Here is a 23,546-nt window from a genome sequence, read left to right as displayed (position 1 = left end):
GGTGGTATAATGTGGGGTACAAATGCAATAAATAATAATAATAGTATGCATACAAGGGTTCATGGAAAGAATTTCATGCTGATTATTGAGATTTAACTGCCATTTTGTCTCCTTTTGCAACCTGAAGGAAGCCCCTGCAAGGTTTAAACGCAGAAAGAGGTTTCAGACCATCTGCATGTGTCTGAACAAAACCGAAAATGAAAGCACACATTGGCGCCTGTTTTTCGATACCTAAATATGAGCCTCACAGAAATTACTTGCACATATATTTTTATGAGGCTCCTATTTAGCTGCAAAAGAACAGGTGCTGATGTATACTGGCACTTCTGTTTTGGACATGCATATAAGAACCCATGCTTACTGTGAAACTTTCTGTGCATGCATCTGGCACACTGCCCCCACCCCAATTAGCTGCAGGTTTTCCATGCATAAAATTAGAATACATTTAATTTTGTCCATGACATTCTTACTATGTTCCTGGTAGAAGCCAGGCACTCGGATATCCGCACGCATCGGCCCTTAAGTTTGTACCAGAGGCAGTGGAGGCTTAAATGACTTATAAAAGATCACAAGGAGCAGCAGTACGATATGAACCCTGGTTCTCAGCCCACTGCTCTATCCACAAGGCTACTTCTTGATTGTAGTTTACTGGCCACATTTCAGAGTCCACATTTACCCAGGTTCTGGAGGAAGCTGGGCTTTTGTGACTGTTGGCTAAGGACTATTGCTACAATGACTTGACTGAATTGGAGAGAGATTTAAACAAACAAAAATACCCCAGGGGGAAAAAAAAACGTAGGTAGTTGTGGATGAAGGCTCCTGGCACTGTAGTCCGACTCTAGCTGAACCAAAAGCCTTAGGGAGCAGAAGAGAATTGCCAGGCCAAAACATCCCTTGAAGTAAAATCACGTGTATATCTGAGGTGTCTGTTTCTTGACCTTTTTTCCTTTTTTGGGTCTTTTACCCAGGCCATCTTTATAGTTTAAAGATGAATTAAAGGGCATGGATTTGATATACTGCCTTTCTATGGAACATCCAAAGAGGTTTACATATATTAAATGTAGATAACTTTCTCTGTCCCCAATCTGTTTTGTATTTTATATTTGTATTTAATTTAATACTACTTCTTCCTTTTTTTTTATATCAATACGTTTTTTATTAAAGTATTTGAAAAAGAATATAAGATATACCAAATCAAAACAGAAAAAACACACCCAATCCAACTCAACACCCCTCCCCCCCACCTGTCATTAATACTGCGTTCTTTAGAAAACAAATTAGAACACTAGAGGAAATTTACAAAAAAATCAAACATGTGAGGTACTTATCTTAACCCAACACAGGCCATCTGTTTCACTCGAAGGCTTCTTTGAGGTATCCTCACAGTAGTGTCTGGACAATTTGTATATTTTTTTAAAAATTATTTTTCTTCCCTGATCTACTCATTACTATTTGTTCATAATTGTACTTATGATCAGGCGTGCATTCATACACAGGTATACAAGACTTGTGTCTTGTATGCTTATATGTAAATACAAGCGTGATCATACTTTGAGTGGCAAATTTCCTACCACATCACCAGTCCCTACTTGACCGTCCTATGTACATTCTCTCATTTTCTTCAGCCTTCTGCAATCTAATCCTCTGGCAGGGGTGGGGAGGGACTAAATCGGTTTACAAGCATTGCCCATCTTCATTGAATGCAGAGGGGCCAGAGCAGGATCTGTGAAGGTTGTTAAAAGAATGGAGGGGATAAGGTGTCGGATCAAGGGAGAGGAAGGTGAGGTATAGACACTATCTAGGGGAGGCAAAAACAAAATTTGTTACTGAATGATATATGAAAGAGTTAAGGATTAGAGCTACAGGCCAGTGGAAACAGCCAACGAGGAGGAGAAGCTCTAAGTAGCTTTTAAATACGAAGCTCAGTCCAAAATATGAGGCTGTTTCTGGTTTTGTTTTAAAACTGCCTTCTCTATTATTTCTGATTTTAGTAAGCAAAAGGAAGAAACAGATTTTAGGTTTATCATTTAGAGCATGTTTTGGAAATGAAAATAGGAAACTATTCATAATTGTAGCTAAGTAGAAAAGGTAGTTACAAATTGGAGAAATTGTAACATGGAGGTTTAATTCTGTTGCTGGGTACCTGTAATTGGTGCCTAGAAGGAGGCTGTTCTGTGACGGAATGTAGGCACCTACTTTTCCTTTGTAGAATACTGGCTTAACTGGGTAGATACAGTGGGGGAAATAAGTATTTGATCCCTTGCTGATTTTGTAAGTTTGCCCACTGACAAAGACATGAGCAGCCCATAATTGAAGGGTAGGTTATTGGTAACAGTGAGAGATAGCACATCACAAATTAAATCCGGAAAATCACATTGTGGAAAGTATATGAATTTATTTGCATTCTGCAGAGGGAAATAAGTATTTGATCCCCCACCAACCAGTAAGAGATCTGGCCCCTACAGACCAGGTAGATGCTCCAAATCAACTCGTTACCTGCATGACAGACAGCTGTCGGCAATGGTCACCTGTATGAAAGACACCTGTCCACAGACTCAGTGAATCAGTCAGACTCTAACCTCTACAAAATGGCCAAGAGCAAGGAGCTGTCTAAGGATGTCAGGGACAAGATCATACACCTGCACAAGGCTGGAATGGGCTACAAAACCATCAGTAAGACGCTGGGCGAGAAGGAGACAACTGTTGGTGCCATAGTAAGAAAATGGAAGAAGTACAAAATGACTGTCAATCGACAAAGATCTGGGGCTCCACGCAAAATCTCACCTCGTGGGGTATCCTTGATCATGAGGAAGGTTAGAAATCAGCCTACAACTACAAGGGGGGAACTTGTCAATGATCTCAAGGCAGCTGGGACCACTGTCACCACGAAAACCATTGGTAACACATTACGACATAACGGATTGCAATCCTGCAGTGCCCACAAGGTCCCCCTGCTCCGGAAGGCACATGTGACGGCCCGTCTGAACTTTGCCAGTGAACACCTGGATGATGCCGAGAGTGATTGGGAGAAGGTGCTGTGGTCAGATGAGACAAAAATTGAGCTCTTTGGCATGAACTCAACTCGCCATGTTTGGAGGAAGAGAAATGCTGCCTATGACCCAAAGAACACCGTCCCCACTGTCAAGCATGGAGGTGGAAATGTTATGTTTTGGGGGTGTTTCTCTGCTAAGGGCACAGGACTACTTCACCGCATCAATGGGAGAATGGATGGGGCCATGTACCGTACAATTCTGAGTGACAACCTCCTTCCCTCCGCCAGGGCCTTAAAAATGGGTCGTGGCTGGGTCTTCCAGCACGACAATGACCCAAAACATACAGCCAAGGCAACAAAGGAGTGGCTCAGGAAGAAGCACATTAGGGTCATGGAGTGGCCTAGCCAGTCACCAGACCTTAATCCCATTGAAAACTTATGGAGGGAGCTGAAGCTGCGAGTTGCCAAGCGACAGCCCAGAACTCTTAATGATTTAGAGATGATCTGCAAAGAGGAGTGGACCAAAATTCCTCCTGACATGTGTGCAAACCTCATCATCAACTACAGAAGACGTCTGACCGCTGTGCTTGCCAACAAGGGTTTTGCCACCAAGTATTAGGTCTTGTTTGCCAGAGGGATTAAATACTTATTTCCCTCTGCAGAATGCAAATAAATTCATATACTTTCCACAATGTGATTTTCCGGATTTAATTTGTGATGTGCTATCTCTCACTGTTACCAATAACCTACCCTTCAATTATGGGCTGCTCATGTCTTTGTCAGTGGGCAAACTTACAAAATCAGCAAGGGATCAAATACTTATTTCCCCCACTGTATGTACGTATGCCCTTAAGCATGAGCACGTACCCCAGCCCTAGAGCTTGCGTAAATGTGTGCGCTTAGCAGAAGATAGGGGGAAAAAAAAGAATACTATTAAATTACTCAGGTATCAATATTTAAAAAAAAGTTTCAGTAAAAAAGTGAAGTTGTACAATACCTGTGCAACTGCTAAAAATGTGGCCAATCCATAGTATTGCCCTACCTTAATTCCCCCTTCCCCTTCCTCCAACCCTTTGCCCACTTAATAGTATTCTACCTGTGTAAGTATGCACCCCGCCCAGGCTTTGCCCATGTGTATGCCCACCTTGCAATTAAGCGTTTATAGAATAGTGAGTAGACACAAATTTCATTTATGCGCATTATGTTCTATTTTTTTTAAACATTTACACAAGCCTGCTTTGTAGAATTACCCTCTTACCATGCAAGCACAGGTTATGGGCATGCTTAAGGATGGTGCACAGGTGCTGAAGGGTGAGTGACTTGGGTTTCTAGGTGAAAAGTTGTGTTAAACTAGTGGAAGAATCTGCCTTTATTCAACAGTAGTTTATATCTTTTTTTTTTTTCTTTTTTTCTTTTTTCTTTTCATTTTCAGAAACTGATTCGAAAAATTGAATTCCTTGATCTGAGTCATAATGAAATATCAACGGTAGAAAATCTACAGGTTTGTTTTGCACAAAATTCTTTAGTCCTTAAGTGTAGGCACTATTGCTGCTGGAATTTTGCTAATATTTATAAAGTCACATAGACGCTTTCCTGCTCACTTAACCTCATTGTAAGCAGTAGTGTAGCCACAGAGGGGCCTTGGGGGGGGGCAGGTCCTCTTTAAAATTGTGGCAGCCATGGACTGCTGCCTGAGTATTGAAGAAATCGGTGGCATGCTCCAGATTACTGATAGAATTGAAAAATGAACTTGCAGAACTATTGTTAGTAATATGCAATTTATCTTTAAAATCCAGCATGGTACTGGAAGATTGGAGGGTGGCCAATGTAATGCCGATTTTTAAAAACGTTTCCAGAGGTGATCTGGGAAATTATAGACTGGTGAGCCTGACATTGGTGCTGGACAAAAAGGTAGAGACTGTTATAAAGAACAAAATTACAGAACATATTCAAAAGCATGGATTAATGAGACAAAGGCAACATGGATTTAGTGAAGGGAAATCTTGTCTCACCAATCTACTACGTTTTTTTGAACTGGTGAACAAACATGTGGATAAAGGCAAGCCAGTTGATATTGTGTATCTGGATTTTCAAAAGACATTTGACAAAGTACCTCATGAAAGACTCCAGAGGAAATTGGAGAGTCATGGGGTAGGAGGTAGTGTCCTATTGTGGATTAAAAACTGATTAAAAGATAGAAATCAGAGAGTAGGGTTAAATGATCCATATTCTCAATGGAGAAGGGTAGATAGTGGGGTTCCGTGTGGGTCTGTGCTGGGACCACTGCTTTGTAACATATGGGAGTAACTAGTGAGGCAATTAAATTTGCTGACAACACAAAGTTATTCAAACTTGTTAAAAGAGGATTGTGGGAAAATTACAAGCCTGGGCGACTAGACATCCAATTGGCAGATGACATTTAAACTCTGGAATTTGTTGCCAGAGAATGTGGTAAAAGCAGTTAGGTTAGCGGGGTTTGGATAACTTCCTAAAAGAAAATGGACTTGGGGAAAATCCACTGCTTATTTCTAGAATAAGCAGCATAAAATGTACTCTTTTGGGATCTTTCCAGGTACTTGTAACCTGGATTGGCCACTGTTGGAAACAAGATGCTGGGCTTGATGGACCTTCGGTCTGTCCCAGTATGGCAAAGCTTAGGTTCTTATATTCAGCCTCTGACACCAACAATCCTGCACATGCTCACTTCAGCAGCATGAGCTGAGCATGTGCAGGAGTTCCAGCATCAGTGGGTGAAACACGACACAGACTTCTTTGCTGCTGAGTCAGCACGGGAGGGAGCTCAGGCAGTGGACCACTTTGGCTGGTGAGGCTTGGGCATCCCCACCAGTGAAGATAGGGTTTAACCCTCATTAAACCTCTAACACAGCTTACCAATAGGTCCCTTAATGTTATACAGGGCTTAATTTGTAAGGATTGGGGAGGGGCAGAAGTGAATGGTTTCACTCCCCAGATACATACAATGCTTAATTTGTGGATAGAAGAGAGGCAGGTGTGATAAGGAGAATCAGGTACTAAGATTGTAAGTATCCACAAAAGGGTGGGTGGTTAGATTTCAATAAGTCCAGAGATTTATTTATTTATTTATTTATTCTCTCATTTGTACCCCACAGTTTCCCAACAGTGTCAGGCTCAATGTGGCTTACAGCGCACCACAGAGGCAAACGCCAGTGCAGTAAAATGAAGCTAATACAGCAGGAAAATCTACAAGTGATAATGGGAAGAGTAGGAATATGGCAAATGAGCTCAGGAACCCTATTTCAATTTTATGGTGCCATAAGGAGGAATGTGCGTAGTTGGTATATGGCATTGGGGGTGAAGGACATAGATAAATAACTTTCCCAGTGTGCGAAGAGAGATGAGAAGAGAGTTGGCAAAGAGCTGCAGAATTAATGCAGGTACAGGCGAGTAAGAACAGCTTGAAGCCAGCCTACTACAATCAAAACGAGGATAGGTGAAATTAGAAAAGGATGAATCTCCTTCATTCTGCTTTAATTATTTATTTATTTTATTCATGTTTGTATCCCACAGTTATCCAAAAATGAGTTTCAGTTCATAGTGGCTTACATTTAACTGTTAGAGATTACATTGATTCAATTACATTTACAGGGTTGTATGAAGTTGTGTTTTACAGTGGTTGGCAAGATAACTATTAGTGCATATTAGTGCATAGTCAGTGGGTTTCTTGAGAAGATGTCTTAGATCATTTCTTAAATGAAAAGTTGTGTTGTGTATTTTTGTTCCACAATGATTAGTGCATATTTTACTCATAGAATTTGCTGAAGAGGTAGGTCTTTAGGTCTCTTCTGAACTGGAGGTAGTTCATGATGCTTCTTATAACTATGGGAATTGAGTTCCACCATTTTGAGCCCAGGTAGCTAAATCCCACCGCGTAGGTGGAATTATAAGGTACATTTTTGCAGTTGGGCAGGTGAAGTAGTAGGTAACCTCTGGTTTCTTGGTGATAGTTTGATCATGTCTAGCAAGTAGTCCGAAGACATGCCAACAGTATTTTGAAGATGATTGTGCTGGTTTTGAAAAATTGGCTCCCAAACAAGGTCAGACTATGTAGCATTATAAGTGAGGTTGCGCTATCATATTTTGACTTTTTGAATATCAGTCTCACTGCTGTGATTTGGACAGTTTGCAATGATCGTAGTAGGATTTCTTTGCAGCGTACATGTGCTGCATTACAGTAGTCTAGTTGGAACAGTATCAGCGTTTGTACTGTAAGACAAAATGTCTGGGGAAATAGTCTTCTTCTTGGTTCCCATAGTGTTTTGAAGCTTTTTGACGTGATTGCAGTAACTTGATCTTCAAGGGTCAGATGTTTGTCGAGAATGATTCCTGATATTTTTATTTGTGTTTCGACTGTGTAAGATTGTTGATCTGTTATGAGGTTTTGGTAAAGCTCATTGCTTTCTCCACCACCTTTTCCTCAGAACTACCAAGGGACAGCAGTTCATTGTACTACAGCTGTGCATCATGTTGCTTCCTGCAGTCTGCCAAAATGTACAAGTCGCTGCTTGTTTTGTGACCTCCTAAGTCCTCTCCCCCCCCCCCCCCCTTTTTTTAGCCTAGTTCAAAAGCTACATGGTAGGATTCCAGCTTCTGAAATTCTGTGACTGAATAGAATAGTGTCTATTTGCTGCTTTCCTGTGGTTTTATGTGCACAAGGCACTTGTTAACTACATTCATGCAATTATAGAATTGCTTTTATAATGTGCATGAGATACAAAAACAGAGGAAGCGGGAACTCTCAGGATGCACAGTGTTACCTGTCCCTAAGAGCTTGCTCTAACCTTCTTAGTTGAGTTTGTGCCTTGAACAGGAAGCAGTCTTGTGGAGGAAGCTGCTGCATTGTTCAGTGGCCCCACAATCTGCAGCTACTTGTTACTGGGGCTAGTGTGTGAGAGAAGGCAACACAAAGCAAAAGTACCTGTGTTTCTTCAGCTGCCGTAAGTGCCTTATCCGGCAGGACTTTACTGCTCTCGTGCAGGGAAAAAGAAGTAGACCCTCAAAACCAAAGACACCCACCAAATGAGGGAGACTTGTCAGGCCTTTTTCCCCCAATATCTGAGTATCCCTCCCCCCAGTACTGCTCCAGGTCGCTTCAGTCTTCTGCCAGTATCCTCTTCTCTGCCTCTTTACCTTCACCCCCATCCCCAGATGCTGCCTCCTGCCATACCTGTCCTGCATTGTTTCCTCTGCTTCCTAACCTGTAGCTCTGCATGAATTGCCTGGTAACTGCTGTCCCACTATTCTTCCTGAAACTACCCTACAGGAAGCGCTGCTGACTAAGTTTTGTTAGCATGTTCGCTGTGTCGACATAAATGAGGAAGAACAGTGGGCACAGCTGCATGGGCTCAGGCTGCTCCTCATATGGTTGGGTTGTGCACTGCTGGAACTACAGCATGTGTGACTGTGTACCATGGAGTACCAGAACGTCATTGCAGTACAAATTAAGCCCTTGTTATCTATGGCCCAGTCCTTTTCATGTTATAAAAGGTGCCTAAATTTAAATGCTCTCTATGCACTTAAATTTGTAAAATACTTTAGTTCACACTAGCAAGTGTGCACTGAGATGTGCTACTGCCATGTATGTGCCTAACCACTATTTTAATTACATGCATAGTCACAGGGGAAGGGCATGGGTGTGCCTTAGGTGTTGCCAGCATTTTACAAAAGCACTGTAAGTTAAGTATAAATACAGCATTTAGGTGCTCCTGTTTATGCCAGCCATAGATGTCGCATAATGTTTGTGCCTGCATATAAGCACACCAGTGCTGGTTTAATCTAGCATTTTATAAGAAATTTTATGCACACAGACTATTATATCTTTGCTGTGCATCCCCTCTTAATTTTGATGATACTTGTTCAGGAGGTAAAAATATTTACTTTGGTCTTGTCGTCCTTTATCTTATAGGACAACTAAATGCTAATTTAGTTAATATTTACACTTTCCATGTCTTATATGCAGAAAATTAGCAATGATCTAATGCACTGTAGGTTTTGTCTAGAATTTAATTTTAAAAAGCAAAAAAGAAAAGGCTGACATACTGTCTAATATATCTACTACTAGTAAAAAAGGCCCATTTCTGAAGGCAAGGAAACGGGCACTAGGCAGCCAATTCCTCCCCCCGCCGCTGTCAGACGCACGCGAAGGGCACAGCAACACTTCGGCTGTCTGGGGTTTGGGTCCCCCGTCAGCACAGGTAGTACACAACGGCGGCGGGGGGCGGTTTTTGGCGGTCCGGGGGGGGGCACAGGTTCGCGGAGGGGAGGGTCGAGGGGGCCGTAGCGTGGGGGGTGACAGATGATTCCGAGGCAGGGGGAAGAGTAGGGAAACACGGTGTTTCCCTACTCCTCCCCTTGCCTTGGAATCAGCTGTCATGACGTCAGTGCGTGTCTGCCTAGCAGACCACCACCAGCCTAGGGAGCTATGGTCCCAGGCACAGAACTTTGGAGGTGAGAATTATTATATAGGATGAGCAGGATAACAAACCAGTTATATTTAGGCTATCTGATTCTAGGGGTTTAGCATTTGAAATTGTAAGAGATTATTTTTCAGACAATTCGGTGCTTTTGGCAAGCTAAGAAAAATAGGGTTCTATTGTTGCATTTATGTTGTAAAAATAAAAAATTTTAGGTTGATCCTGTTAAATGATGCAGAATACTGTCTCTACCCTCTTCATCATTCCCAACATACTATCTCAAGCCTCCTCGTCATCCTCATGATTCCCATACTCACATATATGTTCACATAACTCTTGCTCAATCACCCTTACCAATTTTATTCCCTTCTTCCCCTCAAGTTCTCACTCTCACAGTCAGTCCCACAGTCCTCAGTCGCCCTTCCAAACCGAGTCTCCTCAAGCTTTTTGGGAAGACCACTGCTATCCCTGAGGAAAGCAGCATGTAATTTAGGTACATTTGGAGATTCTGCCAAGCATTTATCACCTGAATTGGCCACGGTTGAAAACGGGATATTATTCTTGATAAGTCCTTGGTCTAACCCGCTATGGAATTTCTTATGTTCTGAGCTAAGCTTCTGGTTTCCAAGGTGGTTGGGAATGCAGCACAAGCAGTGCTCTCTCAGCCGTCACTTAACAGCGACATCTAATAACCCAAAAAAGATGAATTTTTGCTATTAAAATGAACAGTTGCTTACAATTTACCTTTATAGCTACTGATAAGAACGAGCAGAGTTTTTTTAAATATTTTGATGTTTTCTGTATTGTTATATTACTACTTTATTGAGGAGAGGATGAACAGGGTGCTAATACAAATGATGTGACAAGAACTGCTATCGCTACTGAAGAAAGATGTAATATTTTTTAATGGGAAACGTTCTTGTCAAAGATTGTGTTGGTTTAAATGTGTTTGTGTGTGTTTTTTTTCTTTAAATACTTGTAGCATCTGTACAACCTTATTCACCTGGACTTGTCTTACAACAAGCTGGCATCTTTAGAAGGTGTTCATGCAAAACTTGGAAATATCAAGACGTTGAATTTGGCAGGAAACCTCCTGGAAAGTCTCTGCGGTCTTAACAAATTGTATTCCCTGGTCAACCTAGACCTTAGCAACAACAAAATAGAACAGGTACGCCTTTAGAGTTCTCTTCTGTGGTGGTGGGGAACTGCATAGCCTTCAAAATATCAGCACAAGGCATATGTCTTCTAATATTGCTTTTGGAAAATATGATTTGTCATCGCACACACTTTGCAGACAGTTTTCATAGCCATTTCCACTGGTAAATGTGCACTTTCCTTACAAAAATGAGTATTCCCAAAACTGCCAAACTTCTATGCCTCAGTACACCTAAGAATTCTGCAGCAGTGCCCACTCCCCGATTTCTACAGAACATATGGAAAATGATCTTGGAGGACCCCATTCTCGATACATTTCTTACATAAGAAGAAAGACTGACATAAATAATGTCTAGATGTCCCAGGGTCTACTTACCATACAAGTCTGCGATCATTAGGCCACCTTAGTAAAAGCAAAAAAATGTAAATCTTATTCCTCAGTGCCTCTGGGGCTGTGATTCCATATATTGGGCTTAAAAAAAAAAAAAAAGCTTTATTCAGAATACTATGCTTAGTTCCTGCTAACCAGACTGGCACCAACAAGCACTCACAGTTGTGGGCTTTAGGCCTTAAACAGGAAGGGCTTTTTAGCTTGGCTTGTAGTGAAGAGAACCTTTTTTGAGGACAAGGTCAAAGGAGCAGTAGATTTTATTGAAGATCATTGTTCTGCAGTTCAGTGCCTGAAAGTATGTGCTGTCTTTGCATGTACTGTGCATGTATATCACCATGCAATTAATATAAAAGGCCTTTTCTGGCTGTAAAACAAGCTTTACACATGGAAAGCATTTATAAAATTATCTTCAAAAGGGAATGAAATCTACTATTATTACTTATCATTTCTAAAGCGCTACTAGACGTATGCTTATCTACTAAATCTTTAGTAGATAAGCCTAGATTATGTAAATGAAGCATAGAAGTAAGTAGAACAATGTAGATGAGATTACTGAATGTTACTTGAATGTGATTTATTTTCAGATAGAAGAAATTAGAAATATAGGACGGCTTCCATGCTTAGAGAAGTTAGTTCTATCCAACAATCCCTTGACCATCATTCCTGACTATAGGACCAAAGTACTGGCAAAGTTTTGGGACAGAGCCTCAGAGGTAAGGTAACATTTTATGCTTCTAGCTGCAGAAGCCACAGCCAGCTGTTGTCACCGTGTGTGGGCTACTATCGTAGTACTTGTGGGCCCGTTGTAGGAATTCATATTCTTTAACTGTATCCAGCATTGATCTGCCTGTCCCTTGGGATATCTCATATAGGTCATTTGTCAAAAGATTAATAAATAGTATTTCCATTTTAGAGATGGTTGTATGTATGTGTCTGCAGCAGCAGAACTCTAAAACATGTTGCAATTATAATAGGATGAAAGATGTCTTATTAAGGCAAATAATTTTGGGGAAATATTCAGCCACCTGTGCCTAACCGTCACATAAACATAAAAAGGTACTTGATCCTCTTATCTTTTTTGCTTGATATTCAGCTCCTTAGCAGTCCTACTTAAACAGTAACTTCTCCACTTAGGATGGCAAAGTTAATTGTTTTATGTTAGGACACCTATTTACGTGGTCCTACTTAAACGCATAAACTTCACCAGTTGGTGGCTAAAAATTGCCACTGTCCAGGTACATTGAAGCCCTGCCCTGGAACAGTTTTGATCCCTCCCTCTTCTAGACTAGTTGTCTGGTCAAAAGTTATCCGCTAGCCTGCCCCAAATGTGACAAAGAATTTTTGCTGTTAACTCTGAAGTTAACTGCATCAGTCCTTTTGATTATCGACCCCATTGTATTTTCACTATTTGACAGGATTCATTGCACTTTGTGAGTGTCTAGGATCTGTTATACTTGTGTTACGCTGTAGATTTTTCTTTTAAAGGTATGTTTGGATAATACTAGTACTACAGAGAAAGAACTGGACACTGTAGAAGTGTTGAAAGCTATTGAAAAAGCGAAGGAAGCTAAGAATAAAGCAAATAACTCCAATAAAAAAGTGAGTGTGATGGTCTAAATTTCTTGTTAATGTTATTTTTAACTCAGCTGGCACTTTCGTGGTATGTGTGACATTGTCAGCAGTGAAACACATGGTCTATGAGGCGCTGAATTCAATAGGGAAAATGACTTTTACCTCCATTTATGCTCCAGAACAGGCTAATTAACCTTTGATGGTACTGACTACGTAAACATGCTGAACTTGAAATGTACATTATGGCTGTGGGTAAAATTTTGGGTAAGTTGTGTTTGCTCTGTATGGACTATCCCCTGGATTTTATTTATTTCACCAAAATTTGGGTGCTGAAGTTTGCATGCCGATCAAAGATGTGTGTGCAAATTAATTGGCTTACAAGCCAATTAATTGCAATAGTGATAAGTAATTATTACAGTAGTTTGACCTTATTAACAATTTGCACATGCATCTTCTGTGCACTGTTCTATAACCCCGCACGCCTAAGTTCCCTAGTGTGCAACTCAAAAGGGGATGTGATGGGTGGGGCAGGGGCATTCCAATAAATTGCGCACGGATTATAGAATGGCGCCATTTCCGTACCCAAATGCCAAGAGTTTGGTGCCGGTATTTACACCAGGTTTCAGCTGCCATAAATACCGGCGCCCAAATTTGGGTACGGAAATGGGCTCTGAGAACTATTCTATAAAGAGCGCTCAACTCGAAGCTCCCTTTATAGAACAGTGCTCCGAGCCAGTTTTTTCCAGCACCCAAATTTGGGCGCCATTTACTGAATCCGGGCCTGTATGTGTTTTGGAGAATAGGTGGGCTTTTACTGCACCTTTATATTCCGCAGGTTGCTGACTTCCATTGTAAAGGACTAACACTGCTTGTGAGTCATCTTGCAAGCAGTGTTGGTCCATCTGCTTGGGAGCATTGGGCTGCCAAACTATGGCCCAATGCTTCTGAGTGATTACTTAAAGGGGCTAACATCTGGTTGATTGGTAGTCTGTGTGCCCTCTCCCCCCAACCCTGTTGTGGGGCCCCTTAAGTCCCACCCTCCAACAATACACTCCCATCAAAAGCCTCAGTGGTCTGGGGAGCGGGAAGGAGCAAAACCTAGTAGCTGGTGCCAGGATCCAACATGGCAACAACAACCTCTAGCAGTAGTCTCGCTGTACTACCATTAGTGGTCATGATTCTATATAAGGAATCCCAGTGCCAGCACTGGCAGGTGCAACTGGGGATCACTCTTGCCGAACCCTAGACCCCAGGAATTTTATTAGGTACCGGTGGGGTAAGCCTGCAGGGGAGGCCTCATGGATGAGGTGTACTGTTGGGGCTGCAACAGGGTCTTCCTTTTTTTTTTTTTGGGGGGGGGGGGGGGAAGGCATGCAGGAAGCTGCCAATTTACCCAGTGCTGGCCCCTGTAAGCGACAGCCCGGAAGCATCAGGTCATGGTTTGGTGGCCCGATGTTCTCGAGCAGTAAAACATCACAAGCTACAGGCTAAACTGTAGCTTGTGATGTGTACCCAGTGCACACTGTAAACTGTGGTATATGGTATTTACATAGTAACTAGCTGCTTCATATGCATTTGCATGTTTTGCATGTAGCCTGCAGTGACTTAGTTATTGCTGTGTTTAGGGCACTGCATCCAACATTAGTGCCTCTTTAAATTGCGTTAAAAGGCTAATAACATAGGTTAGTGCCCTAATGCAGCTTGATAACATCTGTTGTTTTTCTGGACAGACCTCCTAAAGTCTGGAGGTGCTATTGTTCTGTGCTTTTCTCTTTCCATATGGTGCATCTGTATATCTCTCATCTTTCTCACTTCTCCATTGCCCGTCTCTACTTACTTATCCCTTTTATTATTCTGCTATTCTTAATTTATACTTTCTCTAACAATATGCTGTATTCCATATTAATATGTAAGCCGCATTGAACCTGCTTTGAGTGGGAAAGCGCAGGCTAGGGAGGCCTAGTGAATGCGATGTTTGAGGCTAAAATATTTTGATTTTGTTTTATGTTATGTACACTGCTTTGGTTTGGATTCTATAGTCTAAGAAATGCATTTTTAATGCTAATAAATGAAAAAAGATTCAAAAGCAGTGATGACTGATGAGGGGACAGAGGTGTGAGAGTGACGAGGAAAAAAGGAGATAAAAAGAGATAAAGGACCTTTCTGAGTGTGTTGGTGCTCTGTCGTATTTGGGGTTTTTAAATATTTTTTTCACTTTAAATTTCTTTATTTAATGATCAGTTTTAACAGTGACTGACAACTCATATTATGCTCCCAATGACAAGTCAAAGAAGGCAAAAGGCAAAATCCAAAACAAACCCCAACCTGTTCTCTGGTTTACAATTGTAATGCAAGATCCTCTCAAAACCTTTCCTCACTCTCCTCTCCCCCCCATACACTCAACCTCAAACGTCTTGCGTCATGTCCCAGTGGTTTCTTCAGCACACAATGCCTTTTTTTGTTTTGTTTGTAATTTGAACTAATTTTGTACTTCATCTATTTTGTACACCACATTGAACCCCGAAGTGGGGATACTAGTGGTCAACAAGTTAGGATTTGATTTCCCCTCAATCCCTCTTCCCCCCCCCCCTTTTTTTCCCTAGCAATCTGCCCACTGCATAGTTTTTTCATAGTCCAATGGGTTTTTGGTGACTTGACATTTCCTTGAAACTCTATCCATTCCACTTCCACTAACAGCTTTACTCATTGTTTCCAGTTCTGTACAGAAGGCCTCGTAGGTTGCTTCCACTGAGATGCGACGACACTTATCACCACTGCCAAGCTGAAATGTTGCTGTTATCAATCATAACCAGAACCATTGTTCAGACCTAACAAGCAGCTTTGAGGAGATGCTGTAAATGTGCTCATCACTGTTGACAGTTCCATGCATAATCCTTTCCAATAGTTCAGTAAATTCCTACATGATCACCATATATGTAAAAAAATGCCCCCTTCTCATTCCCACATCACTAACATTTGTTTGAAACCAATTAAACATTGCTTTTAAATAGGAAGAAGTGTAGTACCACCATGTGAGAACCCTATAGGCATTCTCCTGAACCAGTACACAAACAGAAGCCTTTTTAGCTTCTGAAAATAGCATTCCATTCCCTCAGAGTAAGCTCCTCTCCTCCAGGTCTCACTTCCATTTTAACATAACAGCATGCCTAGACAGTTCAAGCCCTCTAATATACCAATATAAGACTGAAAGTGGTCTAGGTAGTTTCCCCAAAGCCAGCCAAATATTTTCCAAGTGCTCATCCTCTGGGTTGGATCTAAACCACCCTTGTGTGCCTTTAATTTAGTGTCCAATGTTCCCATCAATCTGTTCCCATATGGCTTATTACGGGAACATTGGACACTAAAGGGTTAAAATGCCTATGCTGCAAGTAGAGGAAAAAATCCCCTTCTGGGAAATACCAATCCCCCCCCCCCCCCCCCCCCCAACGCAATCCATCAATTGGCTAAAACTCACCAGTCCCCCACTGGGGATGTTGTGAAATGTTATTGCAGACCAGTTCTTTAACAGCCAGCCAAGCTTCCTCTGCTGGTTTAACTCTTCTCGATTTTCCTGCCAGCGTGATCCACAATGCAAAGGGAACCAGCCAACCGTATTTGTAGCTTCCAGTGTGCATAAACTCAGTGACATCCCTGTAGGAATGCCTTTTCAATAGTGTGATCCAAGCTATTTTCTTTTTATCTCCCTGACCCATCAACAGATCAGTTCTCTGGTGATCGCTGCTCTGTACTGCAAACCGGTATTTTTCAAGCTTTTTCGCATCAAATACTTTACTGATTGTGTATTTTGCACTCTTTATAGACGATGAATCTACATTAATAGCGCAGCCCAGGTGGAGCTTCATCTCTTTGCAAGATGTCACTTTCCTCAAAGCATTAATGTTTTTACCTTTCGTAGTGGAAGTGAGAAACAGAAACAGGGCACTCTGGTTGCTGCCAGCCCATGATTTGGCAGTGGCTTATTTTTTGAATTTGTACCAGATTTCTTTCTTGTGCACTACTTAGAAGAATTTTGTTAGGTAGTATGTCAAACTTGATAATAGCTGAATAAGTTTAATGTTTTGAGATTGTACACCTTTCATATTGTGCATACGTGGAACAGTAGTTGTGGTGATAAGATGACACATGTTTGAAGAATCCTACTAGAGAATCTACTGAAATTCTGTGTAATACTTATAATAGAGAAAACACAAGTAGTGCATCCTGCTCTTTTCTGGCCCTTTTAGCATCAAATTTGACAAATTAGCAATTCAGAACTTAACTAAATACTTTTTAAGTCAGCCTTCTGATTTTATCATAATGTTATGGCATAAAAGATCTTGTGGAGGTTTCTTGTTCACTGCTAGGAGAGTAAAGTATGGTTCATTTGTGGTACAGTAAAGTTTAGCATGGGCTGGAAAGGGCTTTAACAGTAACTTTGGTAGCTGGAACCAAGGACAGTGCTGGGCAGACTCATGGTCTGGGTCCCGCAAATGACAAGATGGATTCGGATAGGCTGGAGTGGGCGTTAATGGCAAGTCCAGTAGTTGGAACATAAGGACAGAGTTGGGCGGTCTTCTATGGTGTATGTCCCAGAAACACCAGAGAGTCCATAATCAAGTATCACGTTTATTGTTGATTTAATCATAAATTGATAATGAGTGTGACTATTGGGCAGACTGGATGGACCGTTCAAGGTCTTTATCTGCCATCACTTATCATGGGCCCTATTTACAAAGGTACGCTAGCATTTTTAGCATGTGCTAACCGTGTAGGTCCCCATAATATTCCTATGGACATCTACACAGCACACGCTAAAAATGCTAGCACGCCTTTGTAAACAGGGCCCTTAGTATATGTCTTTTATGGCTGTGTTGGCCTTTTCTGCCTCTCCAAGCCATTTGTAGAAATGATAGCTGGTGATTTAATATGATCTGCATGTATCCAGCCTTTAATTATGAAAACCAGTCTTGAGACGGTGTTCATGAGACTATAGCGCTAACCCACATAGTTACTCAGTTATAGCTTTACTTGCCCATCTAAGGTAAAACTATTAAATTTATTTTCTCTATAGTTTTTCAGTGCTTGTGGGTGGCCTTTAATTTCCTGCTAAGGCCTGTTGGAGAGCTATGTATATAACTTGGGGCTTTCAGTTATTCTCCGCAGAGGGTTAGAATGCCTATTTTCCAAATTATAAAGAATATCATATTTCTCCAAGGATTAGAATATTCTCACTAATGGGTGATATCACCGATGGAGCCTTCTTGCGGAGACACTTAAGGGTTCTTTTTTCTAGAAGCCTTTGGAAGCAGCTAACTACACTTGCACATCTTCCGGCCTGCCATCATAACGTGGGACCAGATTAATCTTCATTTTTCTACAGAGCAGTGAAGGACACTTTCTCTGTGTTCCCTCTTAGCTCGTGTCAAACTTGTATGATGGTTTTTGCTGCGGTTTCCTTTTTTTCTTGTCTCTTTTTGTATGGCTCACACAGGACCAGAACCCTCTCCTTTAATTTTCTTAGGATTTTTTTTTTTGGGGGGGGGCGGCCTTTTATAAGTTTATTTTCTTGACTGCAGCTCACCAGACCCTCTTAGACCTAGAGCTACCTGGTCAGGGTTTCATTTTCAAAATTGAACTATTTGATTTTGCCTTGGCTATTTTCCAACTATGTCCCAGAAAACTCCCAATAGTTTAAAAAAATGCACCCAGTGCAACAGGACCATGTCCTTCATGGTCACCCGATAGGACCATGTCCTTGAAAGACAGCCATAATTGGTCTCTGCGATGCCTGGGGTCCAACCATAATCCCTCTCTTTCCATATCATCAAGCTGATCAATCCATAGACTGGTGGGTTGTGTCCATCTACCAGCAGGTGGAGATAGAGAGCAAACTTTTGCCTCCCTATATGTGGTCATGTGCTGCCGGAAACTCCTCAGTATGTTCTCTATCTCAGCAGGTGGTGGTCACACACAGCAGCAGCTCTGGCTAGGCCTCCAAGCCTAATCCTTAGGTTTTGTTGAGGCCTGGGGTTGAGGGCTCTTTTGAGCAAGTGCAAACCTGGTGGTGCCAGGTCCCTCCTTTTCTCCCCCCTCCCGCTGGCTCCGTTAAAAAAAAAAAAAAAAAAAATTTAAACGTCCTTAAAGGCGTTTATTTCGACGTTTATTTAAACGTTCATTGCAGCTACTCACTGGGACACCAGTTCGTTACAGCTCGGAGCGGCAAGCAGGTAATTTTACCTTTTTATAGCGGGCAGGGGGGTTCCCCGATTCTTCTCCTCGTGGCATATGGCGTCGGAGGGCGAGGGCGCAAAGGGTCGCTCTCCGGAGCGCTTCTAGAGGGGATGCGGGGGTTTTACAGCCTGATTCGCCCTTGATGGGTGACAGTTTAGTGACCGATGAATGTCCCGGTCCTTCCTCCGGCGTGGCGGTTTTTCCCGCCATAAACGCCCATCCCCCGCTCCTCGCCTCCGCCATCTTGGCCGGCCACGCGGCTCGGACGGCTTCTTCGTGGGCCGCCCTTGAGGTTGGAGACATTAATGCCATGAACGCCCTTAATTTGGGCGACGGCACAAAAGCGGCTAAAGTTAAGCGCCGTTCTTCCCGCGCGTCTCCTTCGCGGAGTGTCGCGCCGGACGCCATTTTGGATGCGCAGCATGTCTCTCCCCCGCTCTTGCGAGCGCCGGTTGAGGGTGCGTCTAGGGCTGTTGCCCAGGCTGCGGAAGTGCACAGTCTGGGGGGTTTCTCCCCCGAGTTTGTTTTGCTGCTGCATCAGGCTTTCCTCATGCAAAACGCTGCCCCTGCTCCCTCGTCTGGTAAAGAGGTTGATGTTCCCAGAGGTAACGCCCTCGGGTTGATTCCCAGGCCTTGGAGGACTTTGTCTCCTCCGATGTAGATGAGGGCAGCGTGTCTGAGGTCTCCCAACGGTCCTTTGCGGATTCCTTGGAGGAGATAGATCCCCGCTCGGATGGAGTGGATGACCCCTCTGCAGCGCGGCTTTTTAGCCCAGAGGATTTGCCCAACCTGTTGTTACAGGCCATGGACACTTTGAAGATTTCCTCTCCGGAGGACGTCTCTCCCTCAGCCCCTGTTGGCTCTGCCATTATGCTGGGGACGAAGCGCCCGCCTAGAACCTTCCACGTGCATGATGCCATGCACACCTTAATTTCGGCTCAATGGGATGTCCCGGAAGCGAGCCTTAAAGTGGCTAGGGCTATGTCCCGCCTCTATCCTTTGGCTGTGAGTGAACGTGAGGCCTATCTGTGGCCTACCGTGGATTCTTTAATCACTGCGGTGACTAAGAAAATGGCTTTGCCGGTGGAAGGTGGCACGGCCCTGAAGGACGCCCAAGACAGAAGATTGGAGGCGGCCTTAAGGTCGTCCTTTGAGGTGGCTGCTTTAAGTTTGCAGGCCTCAGTTTGCGGCTCCTATGTGGCCAGGGCGTGCCTGACTATGGTGCAGCGGGCTTCCCCCTCGGATCTTTCCTTGAGGGCTGATTGGCCGGCCCTGGAATCGGGCTTAGCCTATTTGGCAGACTTGCTGTATGATGTCTTGAGGGCCTCAGCTAAAGGCATGGCTCAGACAATCTCTGCGCGGCGGTGGCTTTGGCTGAAACATTGGTCTGCTGACCACGCCTCTAAATCCCACCTGGCTAGATTGCCTTTTAAAGGCAAGCTGCTCTTGGGGTCGAGCTGGACAAAATCGTGACCGATCTCGGCACGTCTAAGGGCAAGAAATTACCAGAGGTCAGGGCTCGGGCTAGTACTCGTCCCGGTACCTTCAGAGGACGGTTGCAGGAAGCCCGTCGGTACCGCCCGGGCAAGTCGGGCTCCTCTGCCCCTTCTTCCTTCAAGAGGAATTTCTCCCCCAAGCAGCATTCCTTTCGCAGAGACCGCCGTCCCGGAGGTGCTCCCTCCGGTCCTCCCCCAGGGTCTCGTACCCAATGACGGGGCCTGGGTCCACGCCCCAGTGCAGATTGGAGGACGGCTGTCCTCATTTCTGGGCGAGTGGACCACAATAACTTCAGACGCGTGGGTGCTGGAAGTCATCAGAGACGGCTACAAGCTAGAGTTCTGCCGACCCTTAAAAGACGGGTTCGTACTCTCTCCCTGCAAGTCTCCGGTCAAAGCTGTGGCAGTGCAGCAGACCTTGGACAATCTGATCCGCCTGGGCGCGGTCGTTCCGGTGCCAGAAAGTCAGCTTGGCAAGGGACGTTTCTCCATTTACTTTGTGGTACCAAAGAAAGGAGGTTCTGTCCGGCCTATCCTCGACCTCAAAGGGGTCAATCGGGCCTTGAAAGTGCGGCACTTTCGCATGGAGACTCTCCGCTCTGTTATAGCGGCAGTGAAGGCAGGAGAGTTCCTGGCATCCTTGGACATCAAGGAAGCGTACCTGCATATTCCCATCTGGCCTCCTCATCAACGCTTTCTGCGTTTTGCAGTCCTGGGACGACACTTCCAGTTCAGAGCCCTCCCATTCGGGTTGGCTACTGCTCCGCGGACCTTTTCCAAAGTAATGGTGGTCATCGCGGCCTTCCTACGAAAGGAAGGGGTACAAGTCCATCCTTATCTGGACGACTGGTTGATCCGAGCCCCCTCTTATGCAGAGTGCGGCAAAGCTGTGAACCGGGTAGTTGCTCTTTTGAGCTCCCTGGGATGGATCATCAACTGGGAGAAGAGCCAGCTGCGCCCGACTCAGTCCCTGGAGTACCTGGGAGTTCGATTCGACACCCAAGTGGGCAGAGTGTTCCTGCCAGACAATCGGATTGTCAAACTTCAGGCTCAAGTGGACCAGTTCCTAGTAGCCTCTCCTCCTCGGGCTTGGGACTATGTGCAGCTGTTGGGCTCTATGACGGCCACGATGGAAGTAGTGCCCTGGGCCAGGGCTCATATGAGACCACTTCAACAATCTTTGCTGCGGCGCTGGACTCCGATGTCGGAGGATTATGCTGTGCGCCTTCCCTTGGACCCAGCAGTGCGCAAGGCGCTGAGCTGGTGGATGCAGACAGACAAGTTGTCTGCGGGAATGCCTCTGGTGACCCCAGAGTGGATTGTCGTCACGACGGACGCCTCTTTGTCGGGCTGGGGAGCCCACTGCTTGGGAAGGACAGCGCAGGGGCTCTGGTCTCCTGCAGAGGCAAAGTGGTCTATCAACCTCCTGGAACTCAGAGCCATTCGGTTGGCGCTTTTGGAGTTCATCCCGGTACTGGTGTTGAAGCCTGTACGGGTCCTGTCAGACAATGCCACGGCTGTGGCCTATGTCATCCGCCAGGGAGGTACCAAGAGCGCCCCTCTAGCCAAGGAGGCTATGAATCTTTGCCAGTGGGCGGAAGCGAACCTGGAGCAGCTTTCAGCGGCCCACATTGCCGGAGTCATGAATGTCAAGGCGGTCTTTCTCAGTCGCCATACCTTGGAGCCCGGAGAGTGGCAACTATCTGCTCAGGCGTTCTTGGACATCACGAAGCGCTGGGGCCAGCCGAGCCTAGATCTGATGGCGTCATCGGCCAATTGCCAAGTGCCGCGCTTTTTCAGCAGAGGACGGGACCCTCGATCCCTGGGAGTAGATGCTCTTCTCCAACAGTGGCCGACACAAGAGCTCCTCTGTGTGTTCCCGCCCTGGCCCATGTTGGGCAGGGTGCTAGACCGGGTGGCAAAGCATCCCGGCAGGGTAATCCTGGTGGGTCCGGATTGGCCCAGACGTCCCTGGTATGCGGACTTGATCAGGCTCTCAGTCGACGATCCTCTGCGGCTGTCAGTGGAGCAGGGCCTGTTACATCAGGGTCCCGTGGTGATGGAGGATCCCTCCCCCTTTGGTCTTACGGCCTGGCTATTGAGCGGCAGCGTCTGAGGAAGAAGGGCTTCTCAGACAAGGTCATTGCCACTATGCTAAGAGCGAGGAAGCGCTCTACTTCTACTGCTTACGCCAGGGTTTGGCGTATCTTTGCAGCGTGGTGTGAAGCAGGCTCACTTTCTCCCTTCACTGCTCCAATTTCTTCAGTGTTGGCGTTCCTGCAAGAAGGTCTGGAGAAAGGCCTGTCGCTCAGTTCCCTTAAAGTCCAGGTAGCGGCTCTGGCTTGCTTCAGGGGCCGCCTGAAGGGTGCTTCCCTGGCTTCGCAGCCAGATGTGGTGCGCTTTCTCAAGGGAGTTAATCACCTGCGACCTCCTCTGCACTCAGTGGTGCCTGCGTGGAATCTCAACCTGGTGCTAAGAGCATTGCAGAAGCCGCCTTTTGAACCCTTGTCAAGGGCATCTCTGAAAGACCTGACGTGGAAAGCAGTCTTTTTGGTGGCTATCACTTCAGCCAGAAGAGTTTCCGAGCTCCAGGCGCTCTCATGTCGAGAGCCTTTTCTGCAGTTCACTGAGGCAGGAGTGACTATTCGCACAGTGCCTTCCTTTCTGCCCAAGATTGTTTCTCGCTTCCATGTGAATCAGCAGCTCTGTCTCCCTTCCTTTCGTAGGGAGGACTACCCAGAGGAGTACTCTGCTCTTAAATATCTGGATGTGAGACGAGTCATCATCAGATACTTGGAAGTGACCAATGATTTCCGGAAATCGGATCATCTGTTTGTCCTGTTTGCAGGTCCTTGTAAGGGTCTGCAGGCTGCTAAGCCTACAGTGGCAAGATGGGTCAAGGAAGCCATTGCAGCGGCTTATGTGGCCACAGGGAAGGTGCCGCCTATCCAGCTGAAGGCTCACTCCACGAGAGCTCAGGCGGCCTCGATGGCAGAGGCCGGATCCGTCTCCTTGGAAGAGATATGCAAGGCGGCAACTTGGGCTTCGGCTCATACATTCTCCAAGCATTACCGTTTGACGGTGGCTGCAAGGGCGGAGGCCCGGTTTGGAGCTTCAGTGTTGAGGTCAGGGATTTCAATGTCCCGCCCTGGGTGAGTACTGCTTCGGTACATCCCACCAGTCTATGGATTGATCAGCTTGATGATATGGAAGGTAAAATTATGTATAATCATACCTGATAATTTTCTTTCCATTAA

The 23,546-nt window shown here is 44.7% G+C and overlaps 1 protein-coding gene across 8 annotated transcripts in view; it reads left to right on the top strand.

The window, feature by feature from the left end:
- The window catches only part of NISCH (nischarin), a 168,462-nt gene that overhangs the window by 65,693 nt on the left and 79,223 nt on the right, over nt 1-23,546 (top strand). For all 8 annotated transcript variants that reach the window (XM_030205474.1, XM_030205476.1, XM_030205477.1 and 5 more), the window contains exons 10-13: nt 4,425-4,493; nt 10,427-10,612; nt 11,575-11,703; nt 12,476-12,589. In XM_030205474.1, coding sequence (XP_030061334.1) covers nt 4,425-4,493; nt 10,427-10,612; nt 11,575-11,703; nt 12,476-12,589 — 498 coding nt within the window. The remainder of the gene's footprint in view (nt 1-4,424; nt 4,494-10,426; nt 10,613-11,574; nt 11,704-12,475; nt 12,590-23,546) is intronic.

Source organism: Microcaecilia unicolor, chromosome 6, assembly GCF_901765095.1.
Source record: "Microcaecilia unicolor chromosome 6, aMicUni1.1, whole genome shotgun sequence".
NCBI lineage: Eukaryota > Metazoa > Chordata > Amphibia > Gymnophiona > Siphonopidae > Microcaecilia > Microcaecilia unicolor.
This window is presented reverse-complemented; position numbering and strand designations above follow the sequence as displayed.